Source organism: Poecilia reticulata, linkage group LG13 (genome assembly GCF_000633615.1).
Source record: "Poecilia reticulata strain Guanapo linkage group LG13, Guppy_female_1.0+MT, whole genome shotgun sequence".
Classification (NCBI taxonomy): domain Eukaryota; kingdom Metazoa; phylum Chordata; class Actinopteri; order Cyprinodontiformes; family Poeciliidae; genus Poecilia; species Poecilia reticulata.
Window position 1 is genome coordinate 9,857,502 of NC_024343.1, and position 17,440 is coordinate 9,874,941.

General features: G+C 41.5%; 2 protein-coding genes across 2 annotated transcripts; one reads left to right on the forward strand and one right to left on the reverse strand.

Moving 5' to 3' along the window:
• Window positions 1–899: 899 nt before the first annotated feature.
• tubd1 (tubulin, delta 1) lies at window positions 900–4,661 on the reverse strand. The gene is made up of 8 exons (XM_008425305.2): window positions 4,399–4,661; window positions 4,171–4,318; window positions 3,078–3,294; window positions 2,653–2,884; window positions 2,163–2,327; window positions 1,934–2,065; window positions 1,223–1,406; window positions 900–1,098 (listed from the first exon to the last, which is right to left on the reverse strand). Exons 1-8 carry the CDS (start codon window positions 4,547–4,549, stop codon window positions 993–995), a joined length of 1,335 nt encoding a protein of 444 aa, XP_008423527.1. The 5' UTR covers window positions 4,550–4,661; the 3' UTR covers window positions 900–992.
• A 1,540-nt stretch (window positions 4,662–6,201) lies between these two features.
• Window positions 6,202–15,235, forward strand: rps6kb1b (ribosomal protein S6 kinase b, polypeptide 1b). Its single transcript, XM_008425306.2, has 15 exons — window positions 6,202–6,383; window positions 7,304–7,347; window positions 7,425–7,545; window positions 7,703–7,771; window positions 9,197–9,344; window positions 9,784–9,841; window positions 10,780–10,880; window positions 11,635–11,725; window positions 11,829–11,919; window positions 12,010–12,117; window positions 12,198–12,260; window positions 12,361–12,438; window positions 12,646–12,753; window positions 13,902–14,014; window positions 14,104–15,235. Exons 1-15 carry the CDS (start codon window positions 6,315–6,317, stop codon window positions 14,336–14,338), a joined length of 1,497 nt encoding a protein of 498 aa, XP_008423528.1. The 5' UTR covers window positions 6,202–6,314; the 3' UTR covers window positions 14,339–15,235.
• The last annotated feature ends 2,205 nt before the right edge of the window (window positions 15,236–17,440 follow it).

A 17,440-nucleotide genomic window follows, 5' to 3' on the forward strand; every position in this document is an offset into this window, starting at 1 on the left:
TCGGAACTGCAGCTGTGATCCAGCTGTTGGAGAGCAGATTGGGTACACAAGTTTTAACAAAAATATGACTTCTGGCTCTTTTCTCTTCTTTATATCCTACATATTGTCTGTACTTCGGAACTCCTTCATTTAATAAACTATTTTACTGTTAAGATGGTTGCCAATTACTCTTAAATTGGAAACCAGTGTGTTCACAAACATTACTTTACCAGATAATGGTGACAATGCTTCTGATCTCTACATCTGGTAGAAATGGGTTGTCATGAACAGATAGTCACCGAGAAGCTTAGGACTGTCAGAATCAAAATAAAACAAAGGGAAAAGTTGCATATTGAACAGTGGTTAATAAACGCTTGCTACCACAAAGTGCCGCCCATTTCCTCAAAGGGCCCCCCACCTCCACTCCTTTCCCATTCAGCTCCTTCAGACTAGAGGCAGCAGCAATTAGCAAACACCTGGCAGAGCTGCACGTCTGCTGAGCTCGTCATGGGAGCAACTTCTCAGTCTCCTGAGAGCAGCTACAAACAGCACAATGAGGGACAATAGTTGTGATCATAAACAGCAGGAGCTTCCTGAAGAGACAGAGGCCCAATTTCAAAGCATCAAATTGAAAATTTTTCTTTTAAGTTATTTTTTGATATATACAGTATTTTTTTATAACTAAAGGTAACAGTTATTTGATTGTCCTACAAAATAGCAAAAGCCTTGGAAGTTAAAGGTCAATGTTTTAAATACTAAAAATGTTATTTTTTGATATATATTTTTTTTATTATATATTTTTTGAAGGAATAAAGATTGTGAAAATCAAACCTTTCAGCGAGTCACAACCTTTAGCCATGAAGGTATGAAGAAATTAACTCCAACAGCGTTCCTAAAGCAAATAATTTTATTTACACAATTTTTTTTTTTTTTTTTAAATCTACCAAAATAAATAATGCAGTTAAAATCAGTCCATTGTGTTTGTTGCTCTCTCACAGCTACTCTCAGCTTACCTATTGAAGCTCAGAGTAGCTGGAGATCACCTGCTCAAGAGACGTAAAGCTGTCCAGAAAATCCTCCTCTGAGATCCCAAATTTAACGTACTGATGGATGTAGGCCCTGCAGGAAAAAAAAATACCATTGATCCAAACTAATTATTTAACCTACTTAGTCTGGATTGAGATGAACAGAAATGATGAAACTGAAGTTTTTATTCAGTCAAGTCTGTTCCAGTTCGACTTACCTGGAAGCAAACATGTTCCAGGCTTTTCTCACCATGTCATCCAGAGGTCTGAGCAGAGCCTGGCTGTTGCTAACCAGTGTTGCAGACTTCTCATACTTATTGAAGGGGACGGGGGATTTCCACAAGCTAAGCGCTTCGTCTGGTGGAAGCCATGAAGTATAAATAGCTGGGTCTTCAAATCCCCCTGAGGATTACAACAGAATTCACACCTGCTAAAGATTTGCCTTTACCAAATGAATCTTCAACATTTTCAATATCGATAAATGTTGGAAGGACTTTTTTGGCCTCAGTCTAATCAAGAGTACACTTTCATTCCTTTTTTCATAATTTCTCTCCATTCTTTGCACATTTATACTGATATGTTGGCCCAGACTTCTTTGACTGAACACAGTGCATCTCTGTGAACATCAGCTTTTAAATGTACCACAAAATCTTAATTACAATTTTAATTTGGCCTGATCTGCCCAATCTCACCTTGAAAATACTTCAACTGCAAACAGTATTCTCTTTGAAATATGATTTTCACAAAGACGGAGTGCCTTTATAAACCAGATGCCTTCTGGAGTGAACCGTTTCTCTGGACTTTATCTATGAATGTCTGAGTTAATGGGTCTCAACACATGGACACAAAACTTCAGTGCGAAAGAAAACCATAAATAATTTTTCCTTCCACTTTATGAATCCGTATCAAATTCAGCCGCGCTCTCTGACCTGTGTCTGCACTGTAGACGTCCTTCCCCCTCAGGATGAGCAGGTTGGCCAGGGAGGTGTTGAAGCTGCCAGCTGAGAGACTCCTGGACCGCCCCGCTGAGGCTGGAGGGGGACAGACCTGCCAGTCTATACCTACAACGAAGAAAAAATAAATAAAAAATTAACCCAGTGATTATAGGCGTTCCTTTTTTGTACTACTAGTGGTGAGTGAACTAGCTATAAATCTCACCTCCTTCCATCTTGCTGTTGGAGATGAGCATCTGCCGCAGGTGTTTGAGCAGCGCCGGCCAGCTGAAGGTGCTGAAGGCGATGGAGGAGCTGGCCATCTGGGGGATGGTGCACACACTCAGCAGCTTGTACTCTGGGTGGCAGGCGAGAGCGCTCATCAACTCGCCTGAAAATCGAAAAGAGTAACAAGTGGATTATGGAACAATTTACACACAATTTAAACATTTACTAGTAGAACTACAACTGAGAAAAGCATGCACGGCTCTTGAAACGTCTGTCAGGTAAAATTCCTTACTTTTCTGAACTCAGCTTTCCAGAGTACTTATAATTTCAAAAATATAAAATGCAAGATCTGATTGTGAATTTATAGCAATTGTGCTTACAATTGTAGACTTTTATCTGTTAAAATGACGACCCATCAGGAATGGCTTGAGAAATCAAATTCTCAAGCCTTTCTGACCGCGTATAAAACTTGAGTGTTCTGCTCTTACCAATAGGATGCCTACTGTACGCTCCACAGGAAACGGGCGTGAGCGTGGGCTGCAGCACCCCACCCAGCTGGTGAGCGATGACCCTGTTGATGTCACTGAAAGAGATCTGCTTGATCTTCAGCAGCTGACTGCAGATCTTGTGCACGATGTCGTTCTCGTGCACCAGGATGGCATCAGAGAGCTGGTAGAGGTGTGCAAGCGTCAGCACCGAGTTGTAGTTCTGGACAATCACCTGAAAGAGTGTTGGAGAGATGACTTGATGAAAGTCTCCTCAGTGGATGAACATGGATGTAAGGTTATGATTTCAGTTTCCTATTTATTTCCAGTTTGTACTCTAGTTTAAGACGGGGAGATGTTATTCTCAATCGGGATTTGACCCTAAAGGTAACACCCAGCAAGTCAGACTGAATTTAATAATGACATACTTCCCCAGTCCCATATGGCCAGGTGAGGTGGTTAAGGACAAACGACGATGGGTAGACGTCTCTGAGACACTGAGTGACGAAAGTACCGACTCCTGAACCTGTCCCCCCCGCGACACTCATGATGGGGATGAACCCCGCCAGCATGTCGCAATGCTCCACCTCCCTCCTCACCAGCTCCTCCACCGCGTCTCTGTGACGAGGGCCATGGACGCAATACCTGGATGGATGAAAATGCGTGTATGATGAGAAAACTTCCTCTTGTCTCAAGATGAAAGGCCAACTATGATGCTTTGCAAAAGCATTTAAAACCATTAAATGTGCGATATATTAACACCTAGGTAGTGCAAAACAAATGTTTTAAAATTTTTCTGTTCATTATGATACACTTAAATAAAACACGAAGCCAGAGCAACAATGAAACAGGTTAGATCAAAGCATGTCCACGTGTTACAACGACCCGTCAAACTCCACAATAAAATGCAGTTGAAATCTGTGTTAAAATTTGAAAATTGAGGTTCAGACGTTCTCCGTCCAACTTAACCGAGTTGAGTTACTTTGCAAAAAGAGAGCTTGCAATGTGTTTATTGGTAAATAAGTAGATAAATGAAAACCATGCATCGTGTCCAGTACATTCCACAATTACGCACTACCTTGGCCTATCACAAAATCCCAGTCATTACATATGACAGGGTTTCCCTCGGTGTATTGTAAGCCTGGCGGGCCACCAGGCTTTTCTTGCACCCCCACCAGGCTTAGCATTGCTTATTTATTTAAGTTTTTTTTTAATGTTTGCATTTTTTTAAAACTTTGTAGTTGGTGTTCAGATATCAATCTTCCAAGAACACATAATCATCAAGTGATATTTTCACATTTCCTCTCAATTTTAAACATTTTTTAACTCCAAAACACAGCGTGTTGTAATAATACAATATATTGTATTATTAAGTGTGCGCAACCCACCGACCTTAGCAAGTTTTCTGGGGGAAACCCTGCATAGAAGTTTGTGTTTTCGAACAGGGAAACGTTGAAGGGTGTGACTCTGTTGCAATGCACTGTGTGGCATTCCAGTTCATGTGGCTGGTTAACATCTCACCCATTGGCCCAGTTGTTTCCAGAGCCCTGTTTCTGGCTGAAGTGGGACGTTTCTCCATACCTCCACCTGCCAGACTTCGCAGCCTCGCTCATGCTGTGGTTGATCACTTTAGGCTCCATATCAATCAGCACCGCCCTGGCTTCAAGGGCTGACACACACAAACTGTATAAAGACGCGCCCACATTACAGCAATCATCCGTATTGAAGTCATCTCGGAGCCTTGCTTACCTCCCTGTGTGGTCTGGCGGAAGAAGCGCTCACGGCTGACCGCGCTGTACGTTTTCCTGTGGACGTCTGGAGCATCGCTACGCATGACGTCAAACAGCTCCTGTCCCACCTGGTTACCGCACTGACCCAGCTGGACTGTCACCACAGACATGATCAGGCCTGTGAGATGTCTAAATCACTTAATCATGCCATTTCCGGCTCCCTTTGCAGACTCCTGGTTGTGTTTTGGAAGCGGCGCTCGTAGTTAAAACGTCATTTCCGGCTTAAACTGTCAAACGTTTCAAAAATAAAATACAGACTCAATATCATTTGAAGTACAGTACGCGATGTTTTTTATTCTTTTAAAAGTGTACTTCTTAGCATAAAAACGCATTGCATAGTTAATTTCCAGCTTGCTTGCTTGATTGAAAAAATAAATAAAACTATATTGTATTATTAAGTGTGTGCTCCTCATTTAACCAGCCCCTTACTAGTATTATTCTGTTTATAGCCTTACAAAGAAACAAAAAAGTTTCAGTGGAAGAAAAAATATATTATTCTTTGACCAAATACGAAAGACAAATTTAGTGTTTAATCAAGACCACATTTGTAGTCAAAAATTAGCATTGTCCAGAGAGCCTTTCTTCCTGTCTATTTATAACGACAATTTTGAAATGTTTGATGTCTGATTATGTTTTTAACACTTTACATTTCCATGAATGCAAGGAAGAATGATGGATTTCCGATCCCAATTTAAGCATGCTGTGCCTTGACACCGTGATGGTTTGGGCGACATGAGACAGAGGGGGCATGAGACCTCAATACTTGGTTGGGCCTCCTCTTGTATGAATTACTGCATCAATGCGCCATGACATATGCAACATTAGTAGCATTATTCAGAGTGCCTAGAATGGACACACAGATGAATCTCCTCTCAAGGCTGTGGTTCTCCCTGTTGCTAGTGCACGTTTTCCTACCACACTTCTTCCTTCCACTCAATTTTCTTTCAATATGTTTGGAAACAGAACTCTGTGAACAACCAGATTCTTCAGCAATGACTTTTTGTATCTTACCCTTCTTGTGAAGGGCATCAATGACTCTCTTCTGGATGTCTGTCCAGTCAGACTGATTGTCTACTGTCTACTAACACAGAGTGAAAGACCATCTAAAGGCTCAGGAAACATACAACCTCAGTTGCTTTGACTTAATTAGTGGATAACGGTGTCACACCATGAGTTTCCATCAGTGACCTTTTTCACAGTATTCTAATTTTCTGAGACACTGGATTTTTAGTTTTCATTATTTGTAGAGCCACAATCACCAAAATTACTAGAAATATAAGCTTAGAATATGCCACTCTATGTGTGATCAAGGTTCCCCCCAGTGTATTATAAGCCTGGCGGGCCACCAGGTTTTACTTGTGCCCCCACCAGGCTTAGCATTGTTTATTTATTTTAGTTTTTTTTTTTTTTGCCATTTTTTAAGACTTTATAGTTGGTGTTTAGGTATTAATCTTCCAGTCTTTCAATAATGCATAACTATCAAGTGATATTTTCAAATTTCCTGTCAACTTTAAACATTTTAACTCATGCCGGCTGGATGAATGACAGCCCTAGCGCCCTAAGCACCGGGCTTAGCAAGTTTTCTGGGGGAAACCCCATGTGATGATTCTATAATATAAGAGTTTTACTTTCTGAGATCACTGGTAATAAATATTTCCCTTTTACGCAACATTCAAGTGTTTGGAGATGTACTAGTATTTAGTGCAGTGGTGCCTTTGTATATGAGACAACACGTTCCCGCCCCCTTGTGGCGCGTCGCAATGCGCCTGCTCGGTGTAGTAGCCGGTTATGGCGGCCGTGCGTGTTTGTCCATGAGGTGGGGGACGCCTGCTGTACCTGCGGTCTGTGACACAGCAACCCGAGCGACTCGCCGCCATGGCCGGAGTGTTTGACATCGATCTGGACCAGCCGGAGGAGAATGTCTCCGACGACGAGAACGATGAGGTACTTTAGCAGAGGCTGTCAGAGGAGAAACTCCCCGCCGTACCGTAGCTAGCTGCGTTAGCCTGGTCGTCTGCCAGCAGCAGACGGCAGGCCTGCAGGCTGCAGCAGCCGGGGCTGTCAGGGCCTCACAAACTGTTTGTTACTATTAGCATGACCGCAAAGCACAACAAAACAAGCGCCTTTCGTTTTTTATGGCACTACAACCCGGTTCAGGAGTGAGTTTTATGCGTTGTTGAAGCTGTCAGCGTCGCTGTCACGCACGGGTTGTGCAAAACATCCTTACTTGGCCAAAGGTGCAGCAGTGATAAATGTGGCTCCGTGTGCAACAGTTTATTTTGGCAAAATGTGACAGAGTGGGGCTGTGTGCGCTGAGCACTGGCTGCCCGGTAGCTTGTGTTCATACAGGGATAGGAAAACGGCTATTGCAGAGTTTTAGAGCACAAATTGATCTCTATTTAAATTGTCAGTCATGTCTTGTCCAGCCGTCTAACCCAAAAAGTGTGACATGATTGTAAAAAGTTGTTGAATGACATGTTTATTTTTCATTGAGATGAAAATAAGGCTAAAGTTCAGCATTATGATTGCTTACCTAGTATGTACTGTCTCACAGCAGCTCATGTTTCTGTGATTCTCTATGAGGAAAATAATCAGAATCAGTCAATATTAAACATTTAAAATATAGATATGAAGAATATGGTATGGCAGCTTTTTTTGCTTCACATAGAAAAAAAAAATCTTTATTTTTTTTCTAAAGGTGTCTGTTATGGTGCATAAATATAACTACTTCACAGGCATAGAGCCAAACTTCATCAAAGGTTTTAAAATGCCCTAGTGATTTTATGGCCCAGAAAATAATATACATTTTTTGATAAAGTATTTAAAGTCTCTTTTGCTCATCAGTGTTCTGCTCTTCCTACCAGACTCAAAACATTGACATAATGGATCAGTGCAGTGGCTTTGAGTTGTAAGTATTCAATTATGTCACCACTTTTAAAATGGCCCAAAAGAAAAGTCTAATTCTTTACATTTCTCTTCCTGCAGCAACATGGACGACTGTGAGAAGATCGAGATCTCCGAGGACAACGTCAATCAGGGGACGGAGAACATCAGACCAGAGTGCTTCGAGCTGCTGCGGGTCCTCGGAAAAGGCGGCTATGGAAAGGTATGGAGTCCAGTGAACATGCCGTTTGTCTGAGCGGCTTGTGTGGTGAATTATTTTGCCTCTATAATGTTATGCTGATCCATGTTTTTCCCCCAAACTGCCTTTGTGACTATTCAGAACACTTAATTTATTTTTATTTTTTTTCCTTGCTCTGCAGGTTTTCCAAGTTCGGAAAGTTGTCGGAGCTGCAGCCGGCAAAATATTTGCCATGAAAGTTTTAAAAAAGGTATTAAATCTTTTCTTTTGCAGTCTGCCTCTTGAGTTGTATTTCACCAAAAGCGCAGATGCAGTTTTGGTTATGTAACCACGCTGTTTGCTTTATAAATTAACATTATATTGCTTCTGTCTGCACATATGGGCTGCTGCTGAAGTCAGTGGTGGGGTAAGATTTCACTGCTAGCTGGTAGACTGCCAGCTGCTCTGCTGCAGCCTCGGCTCTTTAAACGCTCCGCTCAAGCCCGTTAGGTCCAGCTTCATGTCGGAGGGATTTCCTTGCACGACCTCGGTGACACACTAAAGAGCTGCTACGTTACGCTCGGGGGAGTTTTGGTGGCAAAACTTAACGGTGGAAAGCGTAAACGGCATTTTCGGTAAAGATCTGATGGAGGCTCACAAACGTGGAGCGTATGAAATTCTATGTCTGTCCAGACTTGTTCAAAAATCCCCAGCCACAAACACTGAGTTTATAGCGGATGGGAAGCTTCTCAACGGAGCTTCATAATGTTTTTCTTAGTTTTCCGTCTGTTTTGTGTTGCTTATTATGTCGGTGTGTAGTAAAAAAGAAGAACTTTAATCCATTGCCCTCTGGGTGTGTGTTTGTGTATTTCGTGAATTTGGCTGAAAATTCGGAATAAGAGCATCAACCCTAATGTCCCTGCCACCACAGCTCTGAACGCTCGCTGCTGAAACGACAGAGCTGTTGACAGGCAGCTCGCTGGCTGTCAGACAGAAGTGTTTAGTAAACAGAAGTGAGGAAAGCGGCAGAGAGCAGAGGCTGTCGACAGATGAAAAATCAGGACACTCTGCACTTGCACAACTCCAAAAAAAGGCTGCAGAGGCCTGGTAAGGAGCCACTCTGGGGTGTCAGAACCAGGAGGCATTTAAAAGATGATTCCTGGCTCAGGCCACAGCTTCACAACTTTGTTTTATTTTTAATTTTTTAAATTTTTTTTTTAGAAAAGTCAACCTCAGTCTAATCAAAACTGCTGTGATACCTGTGCTGTCCTGTCATAGTTTCTTTGATAATTCTTTAATTCACATTTAAAATGTAATTAAAACAATCAGAACAACGATGGCAAAAGGTGGTAGAACTGCACAGAGAGCAATTACAAGCTTGTGCAAACAGGACGTTATCGCTTGTAGCAAATTCTGCATTAACGGAGGGGAGTTTTTATAATGACCACTTTGCAAAATATATATATATATAAAAAAAATTAAAATCTGCACAAGCAAAATAAAACTTGGCATACGGACGGGAGGCACTGACACAGAAGAGGAGACAAAGTTTTAGCTGTACTTTAGTTTGTAATAGAAATTATCCAGTGGCCATGCTGCAGTGTTTGTGTGCATCATCTTACATTTCTTTACATCGTTTATATATATATAATTTAATTTTTGTCTGATTTTATTTCCCTGTGCTTCCGGCCTCCAGGCTATGATTGTACGTAACGCTAAGGACACGGCTCATACCAAGGCAGAGAGGAACATTCTGGAGGAAGTGAAGCATCCCTTCATCGTTGATCTCATCTACGCCTTCCAGACGGGAGGGAAGCTCTATCTCATCCTGGAGTACCTCAGTGGTCTGTAACACTACAAAAAAAAAAAAAAAACGCAACACACCAGACCTGCTATTTTTGTCTTTAAACATATCGTCTATAAGATTTTATTCTTGTAAATGAGCCTAAGTTTGTATACTACATGTATTAATAATGTTTCTGTGACATCACTTGCTTGCAACCATTTTATTTTCAGCTTCAGTGTAAACAGAGAAAATATAAGGCAACAGAAGTACTCGGAGTACATGTTGTTCCTGGGCAGCAATCTTACACTGTCTCTTTAAATGGCAGATTAATGCAGCATGAATTAATAATGCGTTTTATAGAGGAAGATGAACTTGCAGCTCATAGGCTGGGGTTTTGTTTTTGTTGTTGCTTTTGAAACATTTTACTTTTTTGGATCGTCCAGAGAACTGGCATGTTGCTTCTTTTAGATGCATAAAGATGTTGTTCTGCTGTGCAGGAGGAGAGCTCTTCATGCAGCTGGAGAGAGAGGGCATCTTCATGGAAGACACAGCCTGGTGAGGATTGTTTGGCATCAGGTTTCAGTCATTAACTGCTGACATTATTATTGATTTTATTTGATTTTTTCCCCGTTCTTCTGTTTTGCGTCATGTAACAGGAAGTCGCCTTTGAAGATTCTTACTTGTCCAAGCAAGTTGTCATGTAGAAGTGTTAATCCAACTTGCAGTGATAGCCTCTTACAGGAAAATTTAAGTCAAAATAAATTTGAGTACATTTTTTCAATGTTCTGTAACAATTAAGTGGTTGTTTTTGATGCGTCAGGAAAAAGCATCTTTAGTGCTGCTGATCAGAACTGGTCAGAATAAGATTCAGCTCCTCAGCAACAAAAACTCCAGCTGGATTTCATGTGAAACAAAACATAAATATGTTAAAAACCCTCATAAGTCTGCTGTTGGGGTTACAGTAGAGGATTTGTGATGCAATTGGTCAACGCTGGGTTAACTTGTTAAACATCATGGCATCACAAACTCCTTGAAACTCCAAGACATTGTAGTCTTTCAAACTGATTACGATGGCCAAATAGGAAATGACTCAGCAGGAACAAAATTAACTTTCCTCTAAGACGATGTCATTTTTCAGACCTGAAGCCGATAGAGAACGTGAGGTGAGCTGGAGCATAAGGGGGGACACTGGACTCTGGATGAGCTGCAGAGATTGTGCAAAGATGACTGGTCAAAGATTGTTTTCTCTGTACGCTCCAATCTGGAGAAAAGAGGAGGCCGAACCGCATCGACCAAAGTGTTGCCCCTGTGGCAAGTTTTAACACTATGGGTGCCAATAACACCTGATATTTAGTTTGAAACAATTGATTATAAATTCAGAACTGTTTTTAGCTACATGCATCATGCAACAGTCCTTCTTGCTTTAATGTCTCATTGATGTGACGTTTTGGTGTGATATTTTTAGCTTTGATTTAATCTTTTGTTGCTTGTAGTTTTTACCTCGCAGAGATCTCCATGGCTCTGGGTCACCTGCACCAAAAAGGCATCATCTACCGAGACCTGAAGCCCGAGAACATTATGCTCAACAGCCAAGGTTAGTCTGTCCCGGATGACGCGTAATATTTAGAGCCTTTGGAAATATTGGTGCTTTTTGATATATATATTTTTCTTGCACAACAACTACAGACTTCAATTTATTTTATCAGGACTTTAAGTGACAGACCAGCACCATATTTGTGTTTCAGTGATCAAACATTTTGGTTTAGTTTTAAATTAAAAACCATTTTCTCCAGTTGCCACACACCTGACTTAAATTAATGAGCAATCAACAGGCTTCTGCAGCGTCGGATGGGATCATTTGAATCAGGTGTGCTGGAGCAGAGCTATGTCTAAGACCTGCAGGACCTGGGTTAAGAACCACTGACCTAGTCAAAGTCCAGCCCTGAATTTAATAAAACTTCTGAGTCAAGTAATAAATATTTGCTCGAAATGCTCTCTATCAAATCTAGCCCATCTTTTGAACTATTCTAAAAAGCTACAATTCTCTTAGATGCTTTAAACCCCCAAATATCTGCAGCTTTAATTGTTTTACAAAGAATTAATTCTCTTGCGTTGAATAGAAATGCAGTCTTCAGATTTTATTCATTAAAACATATGAAAACCGTGTCTCTCTTTGAGTAATATATAACTTTTTGTAATTTGAAAAAGATAAAACTTGACACAACGTGGCAAAGTTCAAGGGGTGTGAATACTTTTCAGATCAAAGTTTTATTTAGTGCTGCGCTTCCAGCAGGTGTAATTACTTCACATAAATGTTGGTATCCAAATATTTCTTGATTTTCTTCCAGGTCACGTAAAACTGACCGACTTCGGTCTTTGTAAAGAATCCATTCATGACGGGACGGTTACTCACACTTTCTGTGGAACCATCGAATACATGTAGGTGGTTTTTATTTGTTTGTTTGTTTTTTCTGGGACCTCTGACCCGGTTGCGCTCTTCATCACTAACGGCCTCGGACGCTGTGGGCTCTCTGTGCTTCAGGGCTCCAGAGATCTTGATGAGGAGCGGCCACAACAGAGCGGTGGACTGGTGGAGTCTGGGCGCACTGATGTACGACATGCTCACAGGAGCGGTCAGTGAAACGCGGCCAGTTTCATTATTACTGTTGTGAATCAGCATAGGTATTGTGTTAATAACCCTGGTCTTTCCTCTCTAATTGTAGCCCCCGTTCACAGGTGAGAACCGGAAAAAGACCATTGATAAAATCCTGAAGTGTAAGCTGAGCCTCCCACCCTACCTCACGCAGGAAGCAAGGGATCTCCTGAAACGGGTAACGGTCTCCTGCGTGTGCTTGAAGACGATTATTTGCCCTGCTGCTTTTCTCTTAACATTTGACCGCTGCCTGAACAGCTGCTGAAGAGAAATGCTTCGTCGCGGCTCGGAGCCGGACCGGGAGACGCCACAGAGGTGCAGGTGAGAGCAACAGATGCAAAAGAATATTCTCAAACTTCAGCCGGTTGTTACGAGATTTGTGACCAACTTGTTTAAATTCTGTTTTTTTTGTGTTCAATAGGCTCGTGCTTTCTTTCGACACATCAACTGGGAAGATCTACTGGCCCGGAAAGTGGAGCCTCCCTTCAAACCTGTCCTTGTAAGTAAAACCATAAACAGACATTCATTACCTTTCAGTATTTGGTGGGATGTTTTGCTAATGTGCCTAAATAACGCTACGTTAGAGGCTAAGGTTCAGGAAAACAGCCAAGCCTTCTGCTGTGTCGGATCATCTCCTGCTTGCTTTGGCTGAAACCTCTCATGTTGCCGTAATCCCAAACTCGTGTTTCCTCTCTGGTCTGGCCAGCAATCAGCGGACGACGTGAGTCAGTTCGACTCGAAGTTCACCAGCCAGACTCCGGTGGACAGTCCTGACGACTCCACCCTCAGCGAGAGCGCAAATCAAGCCTTCCTGGTAATACTTCACTTCTGCCTTGTTTAGCAGCAAGTTTAATCCAAACTATTAGAGATGCAGTGATCCCATTTTACTTAACCCAATGGAAGTCTTCCACAATTTCACGTTAGAGTAATAAACTCCGATTCTTTTGCACTTTCATTAACTGGATAGAAAGGAAAGGATTTTAGATATTTTGTTTATGAATATATACAAAAAAATTTAAAAAGTGTGACATTTATATGTAGTCAGGCACCTGCGCCCCGATACTCTTATTTAAAATCCAATGCAGCTCTACTTGCTAAGTGGTAACCAAATGAAAAGTAACTGATTCAGTACTGCTCAACCAACCACTGACAAAATGGAAAGAGTCTGGCACAGCTGCAAACCTACCAAACAGCTCAACTAAAGCTGAGGAGGAAGTTTGTCAATATTACAACTACCAGTCAGTTCGAAATCGATCCAAATGCAAAACATTTAACGCCTGTGTGTGTGCAAAGGCAGCAGCGATGTGCGTCACCTTGAACACGCCATCACGTGGCGATGCTGTCGTACTAAGAGGACTCCAGCAACACTCGCCGTTCTGAGAAAGTTGTGACAGCTTGTGGATTATTTTCTGGGACAGGGCAGTGGATTGGAATTGGCGAGGAGATGAATGGAGCTGAATACAGAATGAACCTGGAAGAAAACATGTTTAAAGCTGCAAAAGATTTGAGATTAGAGCAGAGCTTTGGCTTCCAGCAGGAACGTGTCTCTCAAGACCAGCTCAGCTCAAAAATGAAATGCTTCTTGGATTTTTGTTGGTAAAAATTTGCAAACCTCCTGTGATTTCCCTTCACATTTATGTTGTTTGTCTTCCCAATGGGATGCATCTGAAGTGTGTGGTTGGGATGTTGCAATGTGTGGAAAGTTGATTGCGAGGCATTCTGCAAACAGGATTGTTGCTCAGCAGGTAAATGTAACAAAAAATGACCATAAAAGACAAATGATGTGAGGTTGTTGACGCTTTCCGTATGTTTCTGCTGTATAATTGGGTTAAGATTAAACCTAGAAATGTCACAATAAGAGCTCAGAAAAGAATGGAAGTTTGGGGAAAGTTGTGCAAAAAAAAAAAAATCTCCATAATTAAAAGGCGCATTCCTTGTTTCCTTCCTCCGTGGTTTTCCTAGGGTTTTACATATGTTGCGCCATCAGTTCTGGAAAACATCAAGGAGAAGTTTTCCTTCGAGCCAAAGATCCGCTCCCCTCGGCGCATCATGGACAGCCCAAGGACTCTTCTTAGGTTTGTCTGCTGGTTTGCAACAGCTCTGATTATTTGCGTGACTCGTTAACCTGCAGCCTCTAACATGTAGTCTCTTACTTCCCTCTCAGCCCGGGCTGGTGTCGCAGTCCCCTCATCCCCGGCATGGGACAGAGCGTCCTCCCCTCTCCTCTGGAGCAGCCCATGGACCTGTCCACCGCAGAGCAGATGGACATCACTAGTAGCTCCGAGGCCTCGGCCCCGCTCCCCATCCGACAGCCTGCGGGGGTCAACCTCGCTCAGATGAAGCAGCAAGCCTACCCCGTCGTGGCCAAACGGCCCGAGCATCTACGTATGAACCTATGACCCCTGACTTTATCTCTTCTCCCTCTGGTTTGGTGATATTTTTTTAAAGGCAAAGAAACAGGAACGGATGCTAGAGACAAAGAGAATCCAAACTTCTTGCACATCTGCACACCACATGTACCGTCACGACCTGGAGTGTGCGCTTGGGGCCGGCACGCCGGCAGACTACAGTTCAGTGCTGAAGGTGACGCCGTCGCCCCGTCGACGTCGATCATTTCTCACACTATGGTATGCTTGGAAGTGAGACGCAGTCAGTCTGCTGGACTTTAAGATATCCAAAGTGCTTTGATCTCTGTTAGTCGATGCCGGTAAGCTCTACTGGATGGATTACTGACATGGTTCCTGGTTCTGGATTATGATCTGAATTAGGATTAATATTAAAAAAAAGAAGTGGATTGTGACGATCAGACAAAAAGAGGCTCTATAAACGAAAGGTTTTGCTTTGTTTTACGAAGTCTTACCAAGTGGATCCATTTTCTGTGCTGTGCATCAACTTATAGAGCCTCCATTAAATAAAAACAAAACCTATCAATTCTTTAAGCATTTGTGTTGTGAAATGACATCATGTGGACTCCATACTTGAGTTATCACTCTTATAATTCAGCTCCTTATCAATGGCAACGTATAACTGGTCTCTGTGCTGATTGCGCACCACCACCTCCGGCTCTCCTTCAGGCCGCTCGGAGACGCTCAGGGCGTCAGAACCCGGAGTGGGTCCGAATCTCCAGAACCAGTTGATCTGGTCTCACCATCCGCAGCTCCGTGAAGATTCAGAGCTCCAAAGACCCGGAGACGCAGCCACAGCCTCCTGCCTCAGCATTAACTTGTTCAGGAAAAACAATTTTACAACTCTTGAGACGCAAAAAGAAATTATGAATAAACTGTAAAGAAAACATGCGCATCATGTCTGTTTGTTTTCCCTCCAACAGTCACAGAAAAAGAGACAGAAACCTGATGAAGTGTGTGTTTTTAATCACAAATATTTATTGAGATCTCAATATTCAATCACTTTTAGTCGTACTTTTCCTTCGGTGGGATTCTGTTACAACATGGGATTTACTTTGAACTCCGTTTATTTGTGTAGCATCGTTTCACCTCAAGGCACTTCACAGGACAAACGGGTCCAACCACCATCCAGAAGTGTGCGATCAAATTAATTCAACCATTAAGATTACACACATTCCAGTCTGTTCCCAGTTATAACAAGCACATGGTGACAGTGGAAGGAAAAGACTCAAGGTAGTAACAACAAGCAGAACTAGGTTCAGCCTGAGAGGGCAGAGCAGACACAGAAATCCCAGAGGATCTACAGAGCATCATAAGGATGGTGAAAACATTTTCAAATTTAGACTTTAAAGGTTCCACCTAAGATAAAAAAACATCAAAATTTCATTTTGTTCCATTAAATTGAAATTAAGTCTTTAGAACCACAGCGGTTATTCCTCAGGAAATGATCTGGTTTTATTTTATTATTTTAAAGACTTTGGAATGTAGAAAAAAATTCCAATTTAGCAAATGTTTCAATTCAGATGTCTTAGTTGATCTAATTATTCCTGAAGAGGTCAATAGCTTCCAAGCTTTGGCTTCATTAGTCGGATATTAAAAACTGTTTTTTTATAAGAAAAAGGAAAAAAAGATCTCAATTTACTGACATTCTGACAATAAAAACATCTGTCAATAAACCTTTGAAACCCTTTTAAATCTCAATTTATTTGAGCAGAATCTTTGTTTTAGTGCAGATAAGAACAAAACGTCAGATGTAAATAAATGTAGACGGGGCCCGAGTCTGGACAAATCTTATTTGGCACCCTGTTAATGGAATTCGAATCGCTGTAAAATAAAGCTATGCAATAACTAAAAATATATATATATTATGAATAGAATAAAATAATAAAATAAAACTCTTAAGTAGTTGCCCACCACCTGAAAAACACCAATCATCAAACTAAATCAGTAAACAGTGTCAATGACAGAACTATCTAAATGGATGATCTGCAGCAAGTAAATATTAAACATTCTCGTAATATTGCTGTGAGCCGAGTTTAATTAATGTCGAATATAAAAAGGACAGATACACGTTTAAAAAGACTAAAAGCTCAGGAGCAGAAAAAATATGTAATTTAGACACTTTTCCCTTGTTTCCTGTCCAACTAATTCATTTGATGTAAATTATGCTTTCAGTGCATTTATTATAAACAGCAAGTACCAGCTCCTCAAATCAATATATTTAATGTATTTCACAAGCTAAAAATGACCCTCATCAATGTTTTCACCAGGGAATTGTGGTAATCACCATTCAGACGTTACACTCACACTAATCGTCCCTCATGGCTGGTGTTTATATGATGTAAATGTATCCATGACATCATCCACTTATCTAAACAGACTAAATAGATATTAAATGTTTCCTGTATAATAATTTGAGCTTGTACAGTAAATGCAGTTACAATGCAACCAACAAACTGGAAAAAGCTGCATAAATGGAGAGCACAGAAAAGATTTCCCAAACCAATATACTGACCATCGTTTGTAATTGCTCATGGAAGTTTTGCATCATATTAAAAAGGCAAAATGACATTTAGGCATCTCCATTCATTTAACCATATAGACGACAGTTTTTAGATTACAAAGTGCAAATCTAATTCTTCTCTAAGGAGCGCACACTCCCACTGGCGCACAGAAACAACTGGCGGATTAAAGCTCTAGTGTGTTGAGAAACTCAAAAGAACTTGAGAACCTTCACAATTATTTAAGGGCAACAGTGTAGTGTGGGTAATTAGCAGTCCCCCTTCTCTGCCACAGGATGGCAGCATAACCTAACTTAATTTTTCAAATTCAGATAAAAGTTTTGACAATGAACTGACTTGAAGACACTAAACAAGGCCCGGTTTAAAGAAACAAAACCAACCACAATAGAAACGATCAGATGGTCAGAAATCTGAGTATTTTAAATCATAGGAGCAGGTTGAACTTGGGATTTGGGCAGCAAACTATGAAGCAGGTGTTACGTCAATCCGCGTTTCCCCATCAGATACGGTTCCCCCTGCGTCGCGTTTCCCCATCAGATACGGTTCCCCCTGCGTCGCGTTTCCCCATCAGATA